A 16970-nucleotide genomic window follows, 5' to 3' on the forward strand; every position below is an offset into this window, starting at 1 on the left:
CTCGAAATATCCGTTCCCTTCTCTGCTGATTCAAGTTTATACGCTTTCCCCTCCTCCCCGCGTTTACGGTCTCTTGCTCTTTTCTCTCTCTTTCTCTTTAACCTATCTCTCTCGTACAAGCGAATCAAAAGAAACGTTTACGAGAATATGCCATTCAGGGTATTACCGGTAGTGGGTAGATCCGAAACAGAAATTTTGTCCGGTTTTTGCTTGTAGATTCTGTACATTCGCTCTACACGCACACAAAAGGATTCGTAGACACATTGCGTAATCGACGGAAAATATTTCCCCCCTCTTACCTCCTCCCTCTCGCGCGTCGTTCAAACGGAAAGCCAAAAGTTTTCGTAAAATATTCGAGTTCCTCCTTCGATTCTATCCCCTCGACTAATGAAAATCGTGTGCTCTTTTTTTGTAATACTTCCTAGAAATCGCGCAGCGTCGCTTAGACTTCCGAGACGAGACGAAGAGAATATACGTTTAGACTAACGAAAAAATCCTGTGATAATTTTTACGCAACGTCCCCACAAACAATAAGTCTTTGTTTCATTTTCACGTTTCTCCCTTTTCTTTTTGTCGCTTCATCATTCTTTATCAGTCGCAAACGGTTTATATTCGGTGACGCGAAATTTCGAACGACTTCTCATCATGTACAAGTGGTCACGGTCTACGGGACACGTTAATTTTTTTTTTTTCTTTGAAAGGCACTTACTACTTTTTTTTTTTATACAATATTAATTTTAATCTCTTCCACATTCTCGCCTGTTCACATGCCCCATCCTCTTTTCTCTCTCGCACACTTTCCCCCTAATCCCTCTGCCCTCCCCTTACCCCACCCTTCCCAGCCCCAAACGCTCTCGTTCCCTCTCCTTTACCCCGCTAATTCTTTCTCGCAATTTCGTTCGCGGCTCTTTGAACTCGTATTTCCTCCTTCCCACCCCCGCTCCATCCCACCCAACCCCCGTCTCTCTCCTCGCTTCGGTTCTCGAATTTCTTTCGCTCCACCCTCACCGCTGGTTTCGTTCAAATTTACCTTCTCGTTGAACACATTAAGCCTAAATCGTAATAAAATCTTTTAAAAGTCGCGATCCACCGTATATTTCCTTTGTTGCCCGTCCGTACATTTGCGGTTCCCTCGATTCACGCGGAAAATAAAATTCGTGCTCGATCGGTTTACTTATCCATCTCTCACTCCCCCCTCCCCCCTCCTACCTCCCGACTATACACACGTTGGAAAACGTTTCACGTTCACGCCCCAAAAAAATCTTTCGTATCAAGAATAACGCGATTACTCCGAGTTTCCCGAAATTTGTTTAATTTTCTAAAAATCGCCGATAATAATATATCTTGCTAATACACACCCCCGAATTACTTTTCCTACGGAACCGTCCTTTTAAGCTTTCGGCAGGGGAGCGTGTGTGGCGCGAGAACGACGATTATTTTTTTTTCCCCCGACAAAACTGCCCAGACAAACGGATAACACGACGGACAAAACCTATGCACACCATTCCTTTCCTCCCCCCCCCCCAGAGCAAAAGCGAAAAGCGATGGTCTTTTCCTTTTACAGAAGGCCACTTCGAAAAATTGTTTTTTGTTTAAATTTTTTTTAATACTTACGAAGAGTCGCTCGACCAGTTGGGGCCAACTTTTCAAAATTCTGCTTCTGTTTCATTTAGTCTTTTTTTTTTTTAGAAAGTTCCCGTTCTCCCCTTTCACACGATACTCGCGCGCGCGCCCTCTTCTCACTTTCTTCGCCCCTTTTTCCTCTATTCCATTCGCGCACGCATTCTTTCGCGTTTTCTCTCCCCATCTCTCTCAATTTCTCTAGGTCTATAGTCTTTTTCTTCCCCCTTTCTGTCCCTACGTTAGAAACTCGCTCGTGGACGTGTCGCACGAAATCTCCGAACGGCGGTCCGCGGCAAGGAGGAACGAAGGCAGCGCAGGACGTGAATCCGGATCCTGAATATTTTCAAACGAATCACGTATTCCCGGTTCCGTGTGCGACCTCTGTTCCTCCCGACTACTCGACACGCGTCGTTCTTCGATTGTCGAGGATCGAGGGTCCCTTCGCGAAACTGTCGTACGCGCAATATGTAAAATTTTGAAAAATAGCACGATCTTTCCCGAAAACAAAAGCATTCGGTCGCGCACTCACGCCCATTCTCCCTGTAAATCCGAGGCAAACTGTTCTCTCTCTCTGTCTCTTTCTCTCGTCGACTCGGCACACTCTCACACACGCATTCACACATACACACACACACACACCTATCGACCTTTTCACCTGTTCCAAATTCAATGAATTTCGCGGTCGTGTCGCCGTTAATTTTCTCATTTCCCTAATCTCTAAATCTTATAATTTTTATACTTGGCATACCCCAAATATGGCAGGAAGGCAATCATTACACTTAATAAAGTATAGCAATCGGTGTTGTTTTTTTTTTTTTTGTTCTTTCATTTCGCGTCCTAAGGTGTCCGCTCGAGCCGAACAAAATGGCTTTCTTTTTTCACTGTTTCTTTCTTCTTTCTTTCGTTTCGTAGAGATTCAGTCGTCTTCTAATTCCGACCGACACAGTCGTAAGCAAATTTTGTACATCAATTGGGCCCGTCGGGCGGTTGCTCGCGGTTCCTCGGACTCGCGGATTAACTTTATCAATTTTACCCGATTCGGCAATCCGTTTCTCGGTTCCAGAACCGCGATTCCCCAACGAGTCACGTCTCGATCGAAAAAAAAAAATAATTAAAAAAAAAACTGAAACATCTAGTGTCCGTGTCGACGAACGCACGCCCCCCGGCGATCCCGTCGGGCGATCGTTCCGACGTGGATAATGTGGCTCGTGGCTCGAGGCCAGGGCGCCAATTACTATACATTTGGCATTAAACGTACGGTTATCGTATATGCGTGGATATAGAAATCTCGAGTTTAAATCTCTTTCTCTCGCGGAACAGCAAAACGTACCTTGCCGCGCTGGACTCGCGCGAATCCAAAGCGCCGTGGATCGTGTACCGATCCGATATCTGGGAGAATTCCGCGAATTTCCAATCGACCAGGTAACTTAACTACGGAACGTTGTCTCGCAACAGAACGATTGCTCGGGACCGAGGAATCGACGAGACACGATCGCCGAATCGAATGCTCGGTAGATATCGCGAAGGAAGAAAACGTCGGGTCTGGGTTCGAGGGATCGAGCATCGATCGCAGACGGGTCTCGTCGTCTCCCCCTCCCCCGTTCGCTTGGTTACACACTTTCTCCCCCGTCCTTTCTTTTCCCTCTTTATTTTGATTGTAAGCCTCGACCTCGTCCGAGATCGCTATAGGTATATTACGTTCGCCTCGCCGCGCGAACGAATCGGTCGCCGGTTCAGTTCGCTCGGGGGACCGAGCGTTATAACTGAACGATTCGATTCGGTCGACGCCGCGGCGATAGTTTGCTCGGCGTTTTCCTCGCAACACGGTCGAATCGACCGATCGGCCAGGGCAGCTAATCGAGTCGTATTACCCGTGGTTATCGCGAACTAACTCGCCGGTGTTCTCTATTCGGAGAGAGATATTCGGTTATCGCCGGAAAGAGCCAGCCGCTGCACGTGGACCGGTACACAGGCGCGAACCCGGGGAAACAAACCGGGAGGAAAGCCTGTTTATAGGATCAATTGGTGGAAACGGAATGTGTTTTCCGGCCGATCCAACCGGCAACGATCAGAGCTCTTCCGTTCCCCCGTTATCTCTGGCTTACTATTCGCAACGGGAGTCTGTCAACGGCTCGAGCTTGACGGGGATCTTGTCCTTGTCCTTCAGCCCGTGTGGACTTTTCACGAGGTCCGCGATATCCTCTTGGAAGAGATTCTCCGGTCGCGGACTGACGAAGCTTCGCGTCGGTTTGTATGTCATTCCGCTGACACCGATCCCGACTTCTACGCTGCTCGGTATGTGTCCTGGATCCATCAGTGGGCCGAGTGGACTCGCCAAGGGACTCTCCATGGGGCTTTCTGGTGGTCCGCCCGATCCTGGACTGGCCAGGCCGAGATTCAAAGGTGAATTACCGTTGTTGCCCATTCCACCACCCATACCGCCACCGCCGCTGCTGCCGTTGTTGCTACCGATCACGACCGCGCCGCTGTTGTTGCTGTTGTGATGATGCTGGCTGGCCTGCATCGCCGCTTGGAGATTCGACGAGAGGCTAGTTGAGAGGTTCGTGGACAGGTTCGTCGAGAGATTCGTCGCCATCATGTCGTGTTGCTGGGAATGCGCCGCTGCCACCATGTTGCACATCTGGTGTCGGAGACCTGCGGGAGAACAATCATTGGATTACAATCTTAACATCGTTTCGGGGGTGTAGAATAAAATTATTCTACATTAATTGTACCCTGGTTCTTCTTTGAATTCTTGGTAACCGGGACAAGCAAGTCTATTCGTTAATGTACCCCGTAATTTAAGGTGTTTGTTTTAAAAATTAAACAACATCGTTCATTGTCCTCGGCATCTTGGTCTCATTTGCTTGTATGCACCTACAAGGCTGCTGAGATCTGTGCATCGATATCACTTACAAGTGTATAACTCAAGATTTTTTATCTCTGATCCTATTCATCGTATTTTTGAAACGACAATGATGACACGAATGACCCCTCACAGTATTTTCTATCTTCAGAAACAAGGGAGATATTGAAGTTTCGTTTTAACAAGGTTTAACTCAGTGCTTGGAATTCTGAAGCCAACGATATTTCTTTTAGCCGCACATTAGTTTATGAAATATTTATGTTCACTGCCATGGAGTATTCGAACACTCATAGAGAATTTCCTGTATATATTCTTTCTCTTGTATTCTAATGGGAATTATCCCGTAAACAAATTAAAATAAATGTGCGCGTGGTGCAGTGGCTGACCAACCACTCCCAATCTACTGCAATCTCCAAGTGAAAGGGAATAGGAGTGTGTATCTATTTATTTTACGGGACGGCAACAAGAACTCGCAAGAAGATGTTACCTTGAGCGACCGCGGCGACCGCGGCCGCGGCTGCCGCTCCGGGGCTGACCGCTCCTTCCGGTCCGTTGCACGCGGCGTAATTCGCCAGACTCGGGTACATGGAGGCCGGTTCTTCCTTGACGATGTGCGGCGAGTGACCGTCGCGGAACACAACGGCCCGAATCACGCCACGAATGTGCTCGTCGGGCCAGACACCGAGCAGAATCCTTTGCGGTCTGCCACGTCCCTTCGGCCGAAGATCTGAGCAACCAAGAAGGACGGGAATCGTATTGGGGGGATGAAAAATTAGCATCGCCAAGAAATACTCGCGACGATCCACCGTCTCTTGAGGTTCAACTACCACCCTGCGCGTATTGCTCGCGTGAAAGGACATCGTTTTCAGAGGCTAAGAAAGTAACGAATACCGATACGTGCTTTACGACCCCGCCAATTACGATCGAATCACACCTTCGAGTATATTTAACAATATTTTTAACGATTAAGATATTAAGGTGAGAACGTACTCTTAAAAAAGGAACGAAACAGTTATGAGATACAGACGAGTCACGAGAAGGATTTTCGCTTGCCATTTTAAGGGTTAGCTGAAGGCTGATCGAGAAACGGACGTGTCGCAAGGTGTGTTTTAGTGAAAATGGCAACTAACACTCACCGGCCCCGCCGTCGGCGCTAGGACCCAGCATGTTGTGCACCCGATTGGCGTAGAGAACGAACGTCGGGTACGGGATGTCGTATTTCCTGCAAAAGAGAAACACAGTGGTAACGATGGTTTTAACCCTTGGAATCGGCGAAGCGTGCGGGACTTACGCTGCGGACGAATGCAGAGTCAATTTGACCGGTATCGGAATTTCCATTGACAAACTCCGCTTCCGCTAGGGAAAAAAACGGCGCAGGGAGTTTCCTACCACTTGGTAAATTTATTTCAAGTACTGAAATAAATGTTAAACCGAATGTTAATTTGGCATAAATTTCAATAACTCCCGAGACCAAATGGTAGGAGGCCATTCTTCTACGCCGACTTCCCCTAGCGGAAGTCGAGTTTACTATTATATTTACATATAATTACAACGAATATACGGCTACAGGTCGGTCAAACCTGACTTATAATTTTGTCAATTTTGTTACTTATATTTTGTCCGTACATGTATACCAAAGGGCTTATTGCCAGTTTAATAAATAAATAAATAAAATGATCCTGCATTCGTTGTACGAGGGTTAAATGAAGGATTCGTTGACCCGCCGCTACGGGTGTGGTGTAAACCGATCGATTCTCGTAAAGATTATCGGGTTCGTTCCGCGAAACGTTCGTCGATCGTGCTCTCCCGCCGTCGCACAAAGGGAAAAGACCCCGTTAACGGCGACGTGCGTTATTACGCGTGCGCGATACGCGCTTTTACGACCAGGCTGTAAAAGCTGTTAAGACGGCCGTCGCTGGCTCGCTATAAGGCCTCTTCGAGCGCCACAGCCGATTCTTTCTTCGGTGTGTTTTGACCCATTTGCGTCTGGGTCACGAGTTACCGGAGTCGGGATAAGAAAGATCGAGAAAATATGCACGAAACAAGCACCACCGGTGTGCGTCGAGTTCTCCAAAGATGAAAAAGGTTTTCGAGATGGAAAGAAGCCTTGGAGCTCTGAATGTTCTTAATACAGTAAATCCTCGATGAGTGTTTGAAGGATTCTTATATATTGTAACATAGGGATATTAGTTTATGAAATATTTAATGTTCAGTACTGGGGAGCCTTCGAACACTCATCGAGGATTTACTGTACGTGTTTCCAATCTTCCGCGACGAAACACGTTTTCGAATAGGGTGGCCGGTCGCTTTCTTACGCGGCACTTCGTCCGTTCACATTCCGTTACAACGGTCCGATGAACTTTCTTAGTTGAATTTACCTCGTCGCGCCGCAAATATCCATCCGGTAATGAAATTCTTCTCAGCGCGGTGTTCCTTAAACGGGAGAAACGTCTGACGCGGACGTAAATCCAGACGATTCTCGACTAGTTAAATAGCGACGCGACGCGGTTCTCGATTCAACGAACGTAGAAAATTCAGTTTGGACATGTTTGAGTGGCAGAGAAACGACCGTCGAAACGTAAACGACCAAACGGGAATTCCCCGCGCGTTCGTCGATTAAACACTGCGAGGTATTAAATTGGGTGAGGTGTTGGGCGTTGTCGAAACGGGAAAAGAAACTCGCGTGACACAAGGGAATCAAGGAAAAAAAAATAGGTAAAACCTTTGATTACCTTGCGGCTTGGCTCAGGGATAATCCCTCCTTGAGAACGCTGAAGATCGCCTCCGCCATCGTTTCCGGTCGCCAGGACTTGAGAGGGCCTCGTTCACGGAAACGTAGATTGTGCACCAGGCTCTGATTGGTGTTCCAGCATTTCTGCCACATCGACTGCAGCTGATACTGGTAGCTGTCTGCTAGTTTACGCCCCCCGCGGAAAAGAGAAAACAGAAAAAGCACAGCGTTAGTCAGTGTATTTCGCGTTTGCGATCGGGAGAGAGAGAGAGAGAGAGAGAGGACGCGAGGAAAGATCGGAAAGCGTCGCGATCGCGACCAAACCTTTCGATCTTCGACATTCTGTCTTTACTGAACGATTTTTCATATTTTCTTTTTTTGTCGATTGCTGGGTCAGATCGAAAGGTTGATCGGGCCGCAAAATTCTGTTGGCCGCGAATATGCAAATTCGCGCCCGAGAAAATCGAATCGTCACGGTGATTAACATTCGGTAGAACAATATATGCTAGCGAATGACGTAAATAGCGTAAATAACCAAACGTGGGTAAGTCGTGTCAAGGTGCGAGAATCACGTGGATAGAGGTTCCTTCGTAGCTGCTTTGCCGAAGCGTACCTGCGAACAAACGTGTTGAAAGGCAAATTGCGGCGGGGAATTGGGGGGGAGAACGAGGGGGAATAAAGACACACAACAGCGCCTCGTGTTACGTTCACGTATCGATTGTATTGTCGTTAGCATACAATCGTCGCAGAGAAGAAAAAAAAAAGTGTGAGAAAGAAAGAGCGTGTATGCGTGTGTGTGTGTGTGTGTGTGTGTCAATTGGTAAACGGAACAAGCTCGATCGTTAATAGAAAATATTTTGCTTAACGTTAAACCGGTAATCTCGCATGTTCGCAACCGTTTTGCCTTCGCGAATATGCGCGCGCGCGCGCGCGCGATATAACTCGAATATACCGGCTACGCCACGGACGGCTGACCTCAATTCGCAACGATTATTTAATAGTTAACTTATTGGGTTTAATTGAGCATCCTCCAATTTGACGATTAATACAATTAATTGGAAAGACGCGCCCGCTAACTTGCGCGGACGCGCGGTCCCGAGGCGCGCGCGCGCGCGCACGTGTTCACGATAGAAACGATAGGATGCTTATTTTTTTGTGTTTCTTCAAGGCTCCAGCGAGGTAAACAACGATATCGAGGTTTTCTATAACTATCCGAACGTTCCTCTGCGGTACAGAAACGGAATACAGTGAATTCTCGATGAGTGGTCGCAGGTTTCTCGGTACTGAACATTAAATATTTTGTAAACTAGTGGCCGTACGCAGTTGAAACACATATCACTGACTTCAGAATTCCAAGGTCTATCACTGTACTAAACTTCATTAAAATGTCAGTGTTATATTTGAGCAATTTTCCTTGTCAGTGTCGAGGAACCTTTAAACACTTATCGAGGATTTATTGTAATGGCGCGATTAACGAGACGTGCAAAGGAAACGTTGTTAAATGTCTCTGAAACTATAACATACTGGAACCCGCGGGATGCAGTTGCACTTCACATTTGGTTCGAGAAGGTATTTACTCTCCTCCCTACGGTTGACAAGGAATGTACAATAGGAATAAAAATCGTGTCCACCGTTTATTATAGTTTCAGAGATGCTTGCGGTCCTATTCGCCGTTCCGCCGCGTCGACGACACACAGTCGTCGAGAATCAAAATTTCACAGCTCAAATGGTGAAAACTAACTTTCATTTATTTTCCAAAAACACTCTCATCGTCTAATTATTAATCACGAAAGATTCGTTCCATGAATTATTATTGCTTTTGCATCATTAATCTCAGACAATAATAAAGAAAAAGATTCCTTAAAAATTCATGCTTTCATGAAGATATTGAGCACACTAAAATTAAAAAAAAAAACACGTTTTCCTTATTTACTACTACTTCAATAAAATTACAAGTTACAAAATGTTTTTATTGTTTGACCGTATGAGCTGCTAAATTTGAATTCTGGATCACTGTGAGGCGGCTGTTTCGAAAAATTCGCCAACGCTAATATTCCACGAGTGCCAGGAATTCTTCGGTGTATCGGGACTTGAGCATATCGTTCGACTCGCGCGAAACATCGATTATCGAGCGATTTTCGCGTCGGAAGACTTGAGACGACGACGCGTACGCCTGCGATATCGAGCGTTGCGTTTTTCCCGCGACGCGAAACGCAACGTGAAAACGAAACGAAACGAAACGGTTCGTTTCGGCGAGGTAGCGCTATAATTCTATATCACGGGCCGAAGAATCTTATTGCTAAGGGTATCGCGGAACGCGCGACCGATTCTAACAGAATCTATTGGGTCGTTAAGTATGAAACTTGGCAGATGTCAAAACCCAAAAGTTGCCATTTATTACCTCCCGTTTGGCGCGAAATTTCAGTATTAGGTAATCACGGGAATATGCTCGATCTACGCGACGCTCTACCAGTTTTCGAATATCTTTGTAGAAAATATAGTCTGCCTTTTTAATATCCGAGAACACTAACGGCGAATTCGGAACTCGAAAGCTAAAAGTCTGTGGATCAAAATCACCGTGGACGGTCAGTTTACAAGGTTTTCTTTCGGTTCCGACGAGTCTTCTAGAGCGAACGTGTGTATATAGCGTAGTTCGGTGTGGTTCAACCATTTGTTGCGCAATATCCCACGGAGCACATTGAAACACTTTGGGCAACGCGTGCCGCCAGGTCGTTCCAGCCAATACGAGCGATATTCTATGCATCGAACAGTTCACGAAGAGGCGTGACGGTTGGCTAGCAGAATCGATCAGCCGAAATAATTTTCTTCAATTTCACGAAACGTTGAAAAATTCACGTTTCCCGTAAATATTCCAAATACTTTTTATCGCTTTCCGAATTCTGAATTCGAGGACGTTTCCCTTGGACCAAGGACTCGGCAGGTCCGATCGAATATAGTACAATTAATTCCAAAAATATCGTAGTCTTTATTGGAATAAAAACGACTCAGTTCTTGTAAAAGGTACGAACTGTGTTAATTGGCGCGTTGGAATGCTCTAAACTCTAATAATCTCGAATTGCAAAAAGGTTCGCGGAATAATCACACTTGAGTAAGGCACGCGATGAGATACAAAATAGATTTCTTAACATCCGAGGATCGCGGACTCTACGCTTTCGATTCGATATTTTCTTACAAAAAGCGACGGGAGTCGAGTCAACGACTATAATTACAGGATTGAATTTACGCTAAATTACAATCGAGTGGAAGACGTCGGGGTAAGGCACTATCTTATCGCTGGTACGATCGTTTCGCCGCGTCAACGTAATATATATTATTATTCCTATTACTATAAACGTCATTATTAGCGCTATTATTGCTATAATTTATTATCATCGCTATCGGTCCTGCTAGAACTGTACAACACGTTCAGTTCGGACGAATTTCGTTCGAGAGTACAGGATCGCGCGTATGGAATGTGTGGGAAATATCGATTTAAAAATAGAATCGTGGATGGAACGACGGCCGTTCTTTTTCGATCCGTAATAATCGAACTATCGTATCCGCTTCGAGTGTAAGGGTACGATCGACGGGGGAATGAGACGTCCGTGTGCACCAGAGTTGGGCAGAATTTTAGTCGAATAATACACTGTGAAAAGCAACAATATCTAAGATCGTCATCCTGACACTTAACAGTCTACTCACTCGAGACGAAATATTATCTTATAAAAACTGGAATTTCCACGTTCAGTCGAGTAAAAACGGCGAAATTCTATCGTTTTCTTTTATTCGAAACTTTTTATTTATATAATTATGTATATTAGATAGTGTTAGATTATTTATATACAGGGCGTCCTAAAATAGCTTCGACTCTCGGAAGTGTGGGTTTCCAGGGATGATTTGAAAGAACTTTTTCCTTAGCAAAAATGTTATAACATCTCATTAACGAACCCTCGGGCAACATGTTTGTTAAGGAAGAAATTGTTTCAAATTATCCCAGGAACCCCTCATTCCTGGGAGTCGAAGTTATTCTGGGACACCGTGTTAGATAATGAATTTTACCCATCTCTGGTGTGTACTCTCGACCGAAGTCCTGGGATCGTGTGGGCTTCTACTCAACGCGTGGGACACAAATTCTCACTGATCGTTCTCGTTCTCGTCGTTGAAGTACAGCGAGACTATCGAGTGTTTCTTACAAAAAGCCCACCACCAACGGAAACCGGAGAGACCGCTGAACAGGAATCCGGGATCGCGTTTACGTCTGAGCTTCTCGACGAAGTTCAGAATCGCGTTCAACGATTTTTTCGTTCGCCGATTGTACGGGCTGACGCTGATGTCGCAACAGAACTCGAGGACCGCGGTCTCCTCGTTCGAGTTCAGGCCCGCCTCTTCGAGTACCATCATACGCTTCGTCTTTCCCAGGATGTTGTCGTACAGCGTGCCTTTCGGTATCCCATATTTGGTGGACGCCTGGGTGAATCGCATCTTCTGCGTGACCACCGCCTCGATCGCTTCCTGGAGATCGTGTCGCGTCCACGTGGGCGCCTTCAGCTTCAGCAGGGTCGTATAGTCAGCTAAAAAATAGTCAGGGATTTCGACTTTTGTTCTTTGGTGTTGGACCGGTAGCTGCACCTAAACCAGATCGTGCGCTCTTTGGAGAGGAGATAACGTGGCCGTACGGAAATCGACGTGATTAGCTTAGAAATACAATATCCCTTTCCCTGTTTCGCATTTTTTGGCAACCCACCCAGTCCCTCCATACCGATATCTCTCTCGCTCGTCCATTTACTGTCTCTTTCCGCATTAGTTTCGCAGGTTCGTCGAGTCTATCCTCGTTCGTGTCATCTCGAAACGAGAATTTCCGTGCAAAAGGAAACGGAGATTCAAAGAGGCGGTCATCGGCGGTGACGTATAAGGGTTGGAAAGAAAGGGGGTTGCGTGTAGACCGGTGAGACGACGAGGCGTGGGAAATTGTAATTGCTTGGTAAACTTCTCTATCGCGTCGATTACTCGCGAAATCAACGACAGCTTCGTTTCGATCACTTCCGTCGGGGTTCAAAGAAAATTGAATTGGGCCAAGCAAGAAACCCGGTCTCTCGTGAAATTCTTGGTGGATGCCTAACGATAACAAAGATTTCGCTCGTTAGCTCCAAATGAAGATACACAAGAAAGTACCCGCGCGATGTGTGAAGTTCGAAGACGCATCGTGCACGAATCTCGAGCACGTTATCGGTGCCATTATATAATATTTATTAATATTATCAGCCGGCCACTCGGTTCTCTATCCGAAACCGCTTTCTGTATTAAAGCACGCGCGTTCCTTCGTTTGTATTACCGCCATTTTATTTTTTTACTGTCGCCCTACACCTTTCCGAGCTCGGTCTTCGTGCGCTCCGCTCCTCCGTGTCTTTCGCTTCGAATTCACAGCTTTTCTTCTTCGCCATCCGTCGGTTCTTTCGATGTTCTTCTCGACGGTAATATGCGTCCATAGACTCCGTCTACCCGCGTCGTCTCACCGTTATACTCAACGAGTTTTTCTCGTGGCCCCGTCTCCTTCCTCCCTCTTCTTCTATCCTCGGCGTCCTGATCGCTATTATCGATGAGCTACTCGGTGAAAAAGTAAACGGGAGAACTAGACGACGGTAAAATCGCGCGCGATCGGTGGACAATGATCGATCGCAACCGGGTAATCGAACGAGAAATCGCGGAGAATATATGTTCTCGAAATTGTGAGCTTCTTAAACGAGTGAATCTCAAAGTTCACGGTCGCGTTTCAATGTTATTGCACGGGTTTCCTGAAATGCGCTGCCCGTAACAGCTAACAGAGACAATTAGGTAAACGTGGAAAGCGTCGAACAACTTACCTGCTATACTCGACGTGGAGGCTCCGAGCCAAGCGTGGGATGACTCCAACAACTTGGCCTGTAACAAGAAAAAAAGACAAGAACGGTTAGCGATATCGTATTCGAACAAGTTAGCATAGAAAATAGACGAAATTTTTTAGGGATCGTCGATTGGGAGGGTTTTGCGTCTCGAGAGATCCGGTAGAAATACAGCGAATCATCGGTGAGTGTTCGAAGGCTCCTCAGCACCGACAAGGAGTCCCCAAATGGTAACGGCGCCTTTTTAACGAGGTCTAGGTTAACCCTTGTGTTCTAGGTACTTCTAAACGATTTTTCGCGAGATCATTTCGCAAGTTTAAGGCGCGCAGGAACGTTTATCGTCCTAGGTAAAAGGTTACATTCGGTGGGGTCGAAAAAAGTGCAGCTCGGCCGAAAGATGCTGACGTAGAGGGTATGGAAACGGAGGCTCGCGCGTCTCTGTCGACAACTTTGCTAATATGCGAGGTTTTCCACGTCTCTAGAAAAAGGGTTGCGAGACGCGGCGCCGAAACCGCAAGACACACGCAAAGTTGGCTCATTTGAAAAGTTTTCGTCCGCGGTCTGACGCGCGGTTCGCGATTTTCGCAATACGAAAAGGTCCTGGCCTATGCCCCCCTCCCCCTTCCCTCGAGACTTCTCATATACGGAATCGTTTTCAGAAGCGCCCAGCACTCGGCTGACTTTTCAAATTAATTTTTAAGGGCCGAACGGCCTCTCCGGCCGCTCGTTTGATACGCGCCTCGATCCTCTATCAAACTCGAAACCACTCCTTTTCGTCCCATTCCATTTTTTTTTTTGCGCGTTTCGCTCTTGTCTCGGCGTTCATCCTACGGAATTTCGACTGGTCTCGCTTCTTTTTGCACGGGGGCCAGAGAGTCAGTGGCTGCGCTTTAACCCTTTCGATACGGTTGTACGAACCACAGACGTACTTTAGGGAAATACAAAAGTTGGCGATGCTTTTGTATGTCTAGATATTAACCCCTTGCCATACGATATCTGTTATGACTTCTAATTCGATTCTTATGGAAAGTCTTACATTTACTCTGAATCTTAAAAAAACATACGACACAGTATTTCACGTCGACTGAAAGAAAACGAATAATATACATGTTCACTGAATTCATAGCCTAACCGAATGTACCAAAATGTCTGGACACACTTTGATCCTGTACAATCTTTCTCTCCCTCCTTTTATGCGCGCGTTTCACCGCGACGAATGTATAGATTCGGCCGCGACAATAGAAACATGGCGTCGTTATAAGTGGCAATAACGCCTATATAAGATCTATAATCGTCGGGAGAATAGGCACACAAACATATAAGCAACCAACTCAGCCGTCTTATACGGCGAGGCTCTTACCGCCGTTGAATAGACTCCTCCTCCCTCCCCTTCGAGAAAAATGAATTGCAGAACAAAGGCCGCGGGGCAATAGAATAGATTCTATTAAGAGTTCAAATTCGTCGTCTGTGTGGCGACGACGTCGCGCGAAAGAATGCGTCTAGATGGAGCATTCAAGTCAATAATACTTATCATGGTAATTGAAGGTGCGCGCGCGATGCCACGAAACTTTTGAATAAGAAGATAACCGTCCGCGATTGTCCCTTACGTTCCATCGGGATGACGGTGCCTTCGTTTATTCATATGGTAGTCACGCGCGCGACACAACCAGTTAGAAGAGAGTCAGATTGGATGGTGTGTGCTCCGCTCGATGGAAAAGTGTGTATGTTCGTGTGGAAGACATTAGTTGCGCGATGGAGATAGAGAGTTAGGTGAAGCGATATAGGAACGCAGAGCTTTTATACATAAGCAATACGCGGCGGTAACTGAGGTTACCTTGAAAATCGACTAGAAGCACAGACGAGGTATAACAATAGACCAAACATCTTATGGGACTTGGTGTCCTACGAAAATCACGCTGGTTCGAGCACACTTCTACATAAAAGTTTACGATTACACACACCTGTGACTGCATATAGCCAGGTCCAGATCAAGTGTTTTTATGGCCCAGGGTTATCAGATTTTCGGGGGTCCTCTCGGTTGCAAAAGCGGGGATTTTTTGTAATACAGCACAACAAAATACATAAATGTAAAATTGAAATTTATGTTAAATAAAAGTAATTACATTTAATCATAACGAAATGGAAGGTTCATAACGGGCCCCCCCCCCCCTGGAACATTATTACGAATGGAATACTGAAATGGTACGGGGGCCTCCTGACCCCCCGAATCATGGGAAATTACATAGCATGTTAGGTCTATATCTCGTCTGTGCTAGAAGCCAACTGATCGGTCTGTTGCCGGCATTATGGCGTTCTAAATTATTTACGCATCTTATCGTTTCGAGTGGTTCCGCGACGAAGGAAACGTGCACGCGTCACGAGTCTCGAGAAAACCACAGGACGAACGGAACGGTGGTGCATCGGTGCATCGGAGAGACGACGCACCGCACACGACAGGGAAATCGAGTTTGCCATCGGTACACCAGGAGTTCATCGTGCGCACACACGGCCCGCATCCTGTCATGCGTGCATTTTTCATTATCTCGTGTCTCCGTTCGTTCGTCTGTCTGTCGCGAGCTGCGCCGCGTAGAATGCACGTCGCGGAGGTACGCACGCGATGCGACACGTCTCGACTTACTCGACCGCAGTATTAAGGAGAAAATTGCTCCTTGTATAACTTTTCGACTCCCCCGAAGTGGGGCGGTACTTCGTATCGTTCGACCAATTCGAGCTGGGGTAAACGTCGATTCCACGATTTTGGGGAGGGAGGCGGATGATAGAATCTCTAAATTTTACGATCGAAACGTTCTCCAGAAATCCAATTTGGAAAATGGAAAGAGAACTATTGAATTCGTAAGGTCAATGTCCCTATTTCTAATCATAGTTTACATTTAATTATCAAGGGAGGTTTAGATTTTATATCTAATAAGTTTCTTTTGGCAATTGTTGCATAAATAAATAATAAAAATCAATTTCTGGGATAGCAGAACTCTTACATGATTAGAAATAGGGACATTGACCTGATAATGATATTAACTTCCATGTTTTCCATTAGTCCTCGACACCCGGAAGGTCCTCCGGATGGAAGACCATTTCTCGAGAAGAGTTCGGGTAACCTTAAACGTTACAAATGGTTTCGCACCGGTAACAAATGGTCCCGCGAAACTTTGCCTCCCAGCCCGCGTGTCCCGCCGCTAAGTAGCGGTTTCCGAATCTTGTCGTTTTTCCGCAAGCCGGCCACGGCGAAAAACCCCGGCGGAAAGTTTCCGCCAGCGAAAGTTCCACGAACTCGTCGTCGTCATCGTGCAAGAAACGCTTGAAAATGTCGCGAGGGTAATCCTGGGAGTACGAGAGACACGCCGGGGTTATTTTTCAGCGGTTCACGGATTCCTCTGCTCGAGAGAAAGGGGTCGCGATAACGGGGACGGGTCGTTCGAAGACAGAGGGTCGAAAGACGTGGATATAGCCTAAATCCGGGACGGTTTGCGCGATAAACAAAAGTCAGAGAAGACGCGGACTAGAGTGAGAACGAGTAGCCTAATTAAGAAGGGGAGGGGTCGAGGCTTCGAATTCACGGCTTCCCGGGCGTTCTCTTGGAAAATCCCGTGAACCTTCCGGCGAGGAGGAGAATTTACGAGGTAGTCGTCTATCGTTGCTAATTCCTGCAAATATTTGCCGGGCAAGGATATAGGCGTGGGCGAAACGAGTAGGCGTCGGAAGAGAAAGAGAGACAGAGGGAGAGAGAGATTGAAGAAGAGAACACCAGCCAGCCTAGGCGCGCACGGATGTGTGCACGGGGATTTGAGTGAACGCGACGGGACGAGGACGAGGACAAGGACGAATGTTGCTAGTCGACGAGCAGGCTCGTTCT

The 16970-nt window shown here is 46.6% G+C and overlaps 2 protein-coding genes across 3 annotated transcripts in view; both read right to left on the minus strand.

The window, feature by feature from the left end:
* Positions 1–2794: 2794 nt before the first annotated feature.
* Positions 2795–13127, minus strand: LOC107193353 (protein bric-a-brac 1-like). 2 transcript variants are annotated; one of them, XM_015582764.1, is made up of 5 exons: positions 13082–13127; positions 7222–7402; positions 5626–5711; positions 4977–5216; positions 2795–4278 (listed from the first exon to the last, which is right to left on the minus strand). In XM_015582764.1, exons 2-5 carry the CDS (start codon positions 7371–7373, stop codon positions 3728–3730), a joined length of 1029 nt encoding a protein of 342 aa, XP_015438250.1. In that variant the 5' UTR covers positions 7374–7402; positions 13082–13127; the 3' UTR covers positions 2795–3727. The 2 variants fall into 2 exon arrangements, with proteins under 2 accessions (XP_015438250.1, XP_015438249.1); XM_015582763.1 differs by lacking the exons at positions 7222–7402; positions 13082–13127 and having other exon boundaries at positions 5620–5773.
* The window catches only part of LOC107191658 (protein bric-a-brac 2-like), a 167522-nt gene continuing 161906 nt past the window's right edge, over positions 11355–16970 (minus strand). The window contains exons 3-4 of the mRNA XM_015580755.1: positions 13082–13139; positions 11355–11791 (exon numbers count right to left, since the gene is read on the minus strand). Coding sequence (XP_015436241.1) covers positions 11355–11791; positions 13082–13139 — 495 coding nt within the window. The remainder of the gene's footprint in view (positions 11792–13081; positions 13140–16970) is intronic.

Source organism: Dufourea novaeangliae, unplaced genomic scaffold (assembly GCF_001272555.1).
Source record: "Dufourea novaeangliae isolate 0120121106 unplaced genomic scaffold, ASM127255v1 scaffold7, whole genome shotgun sequence".
NCBI classification, from domain to species: Eukaryota; Metazoa; Arthropoda; class Insecta; order Hymenoptera; family Halictidae; genus Dufourea; species Dufourea novaeangliae.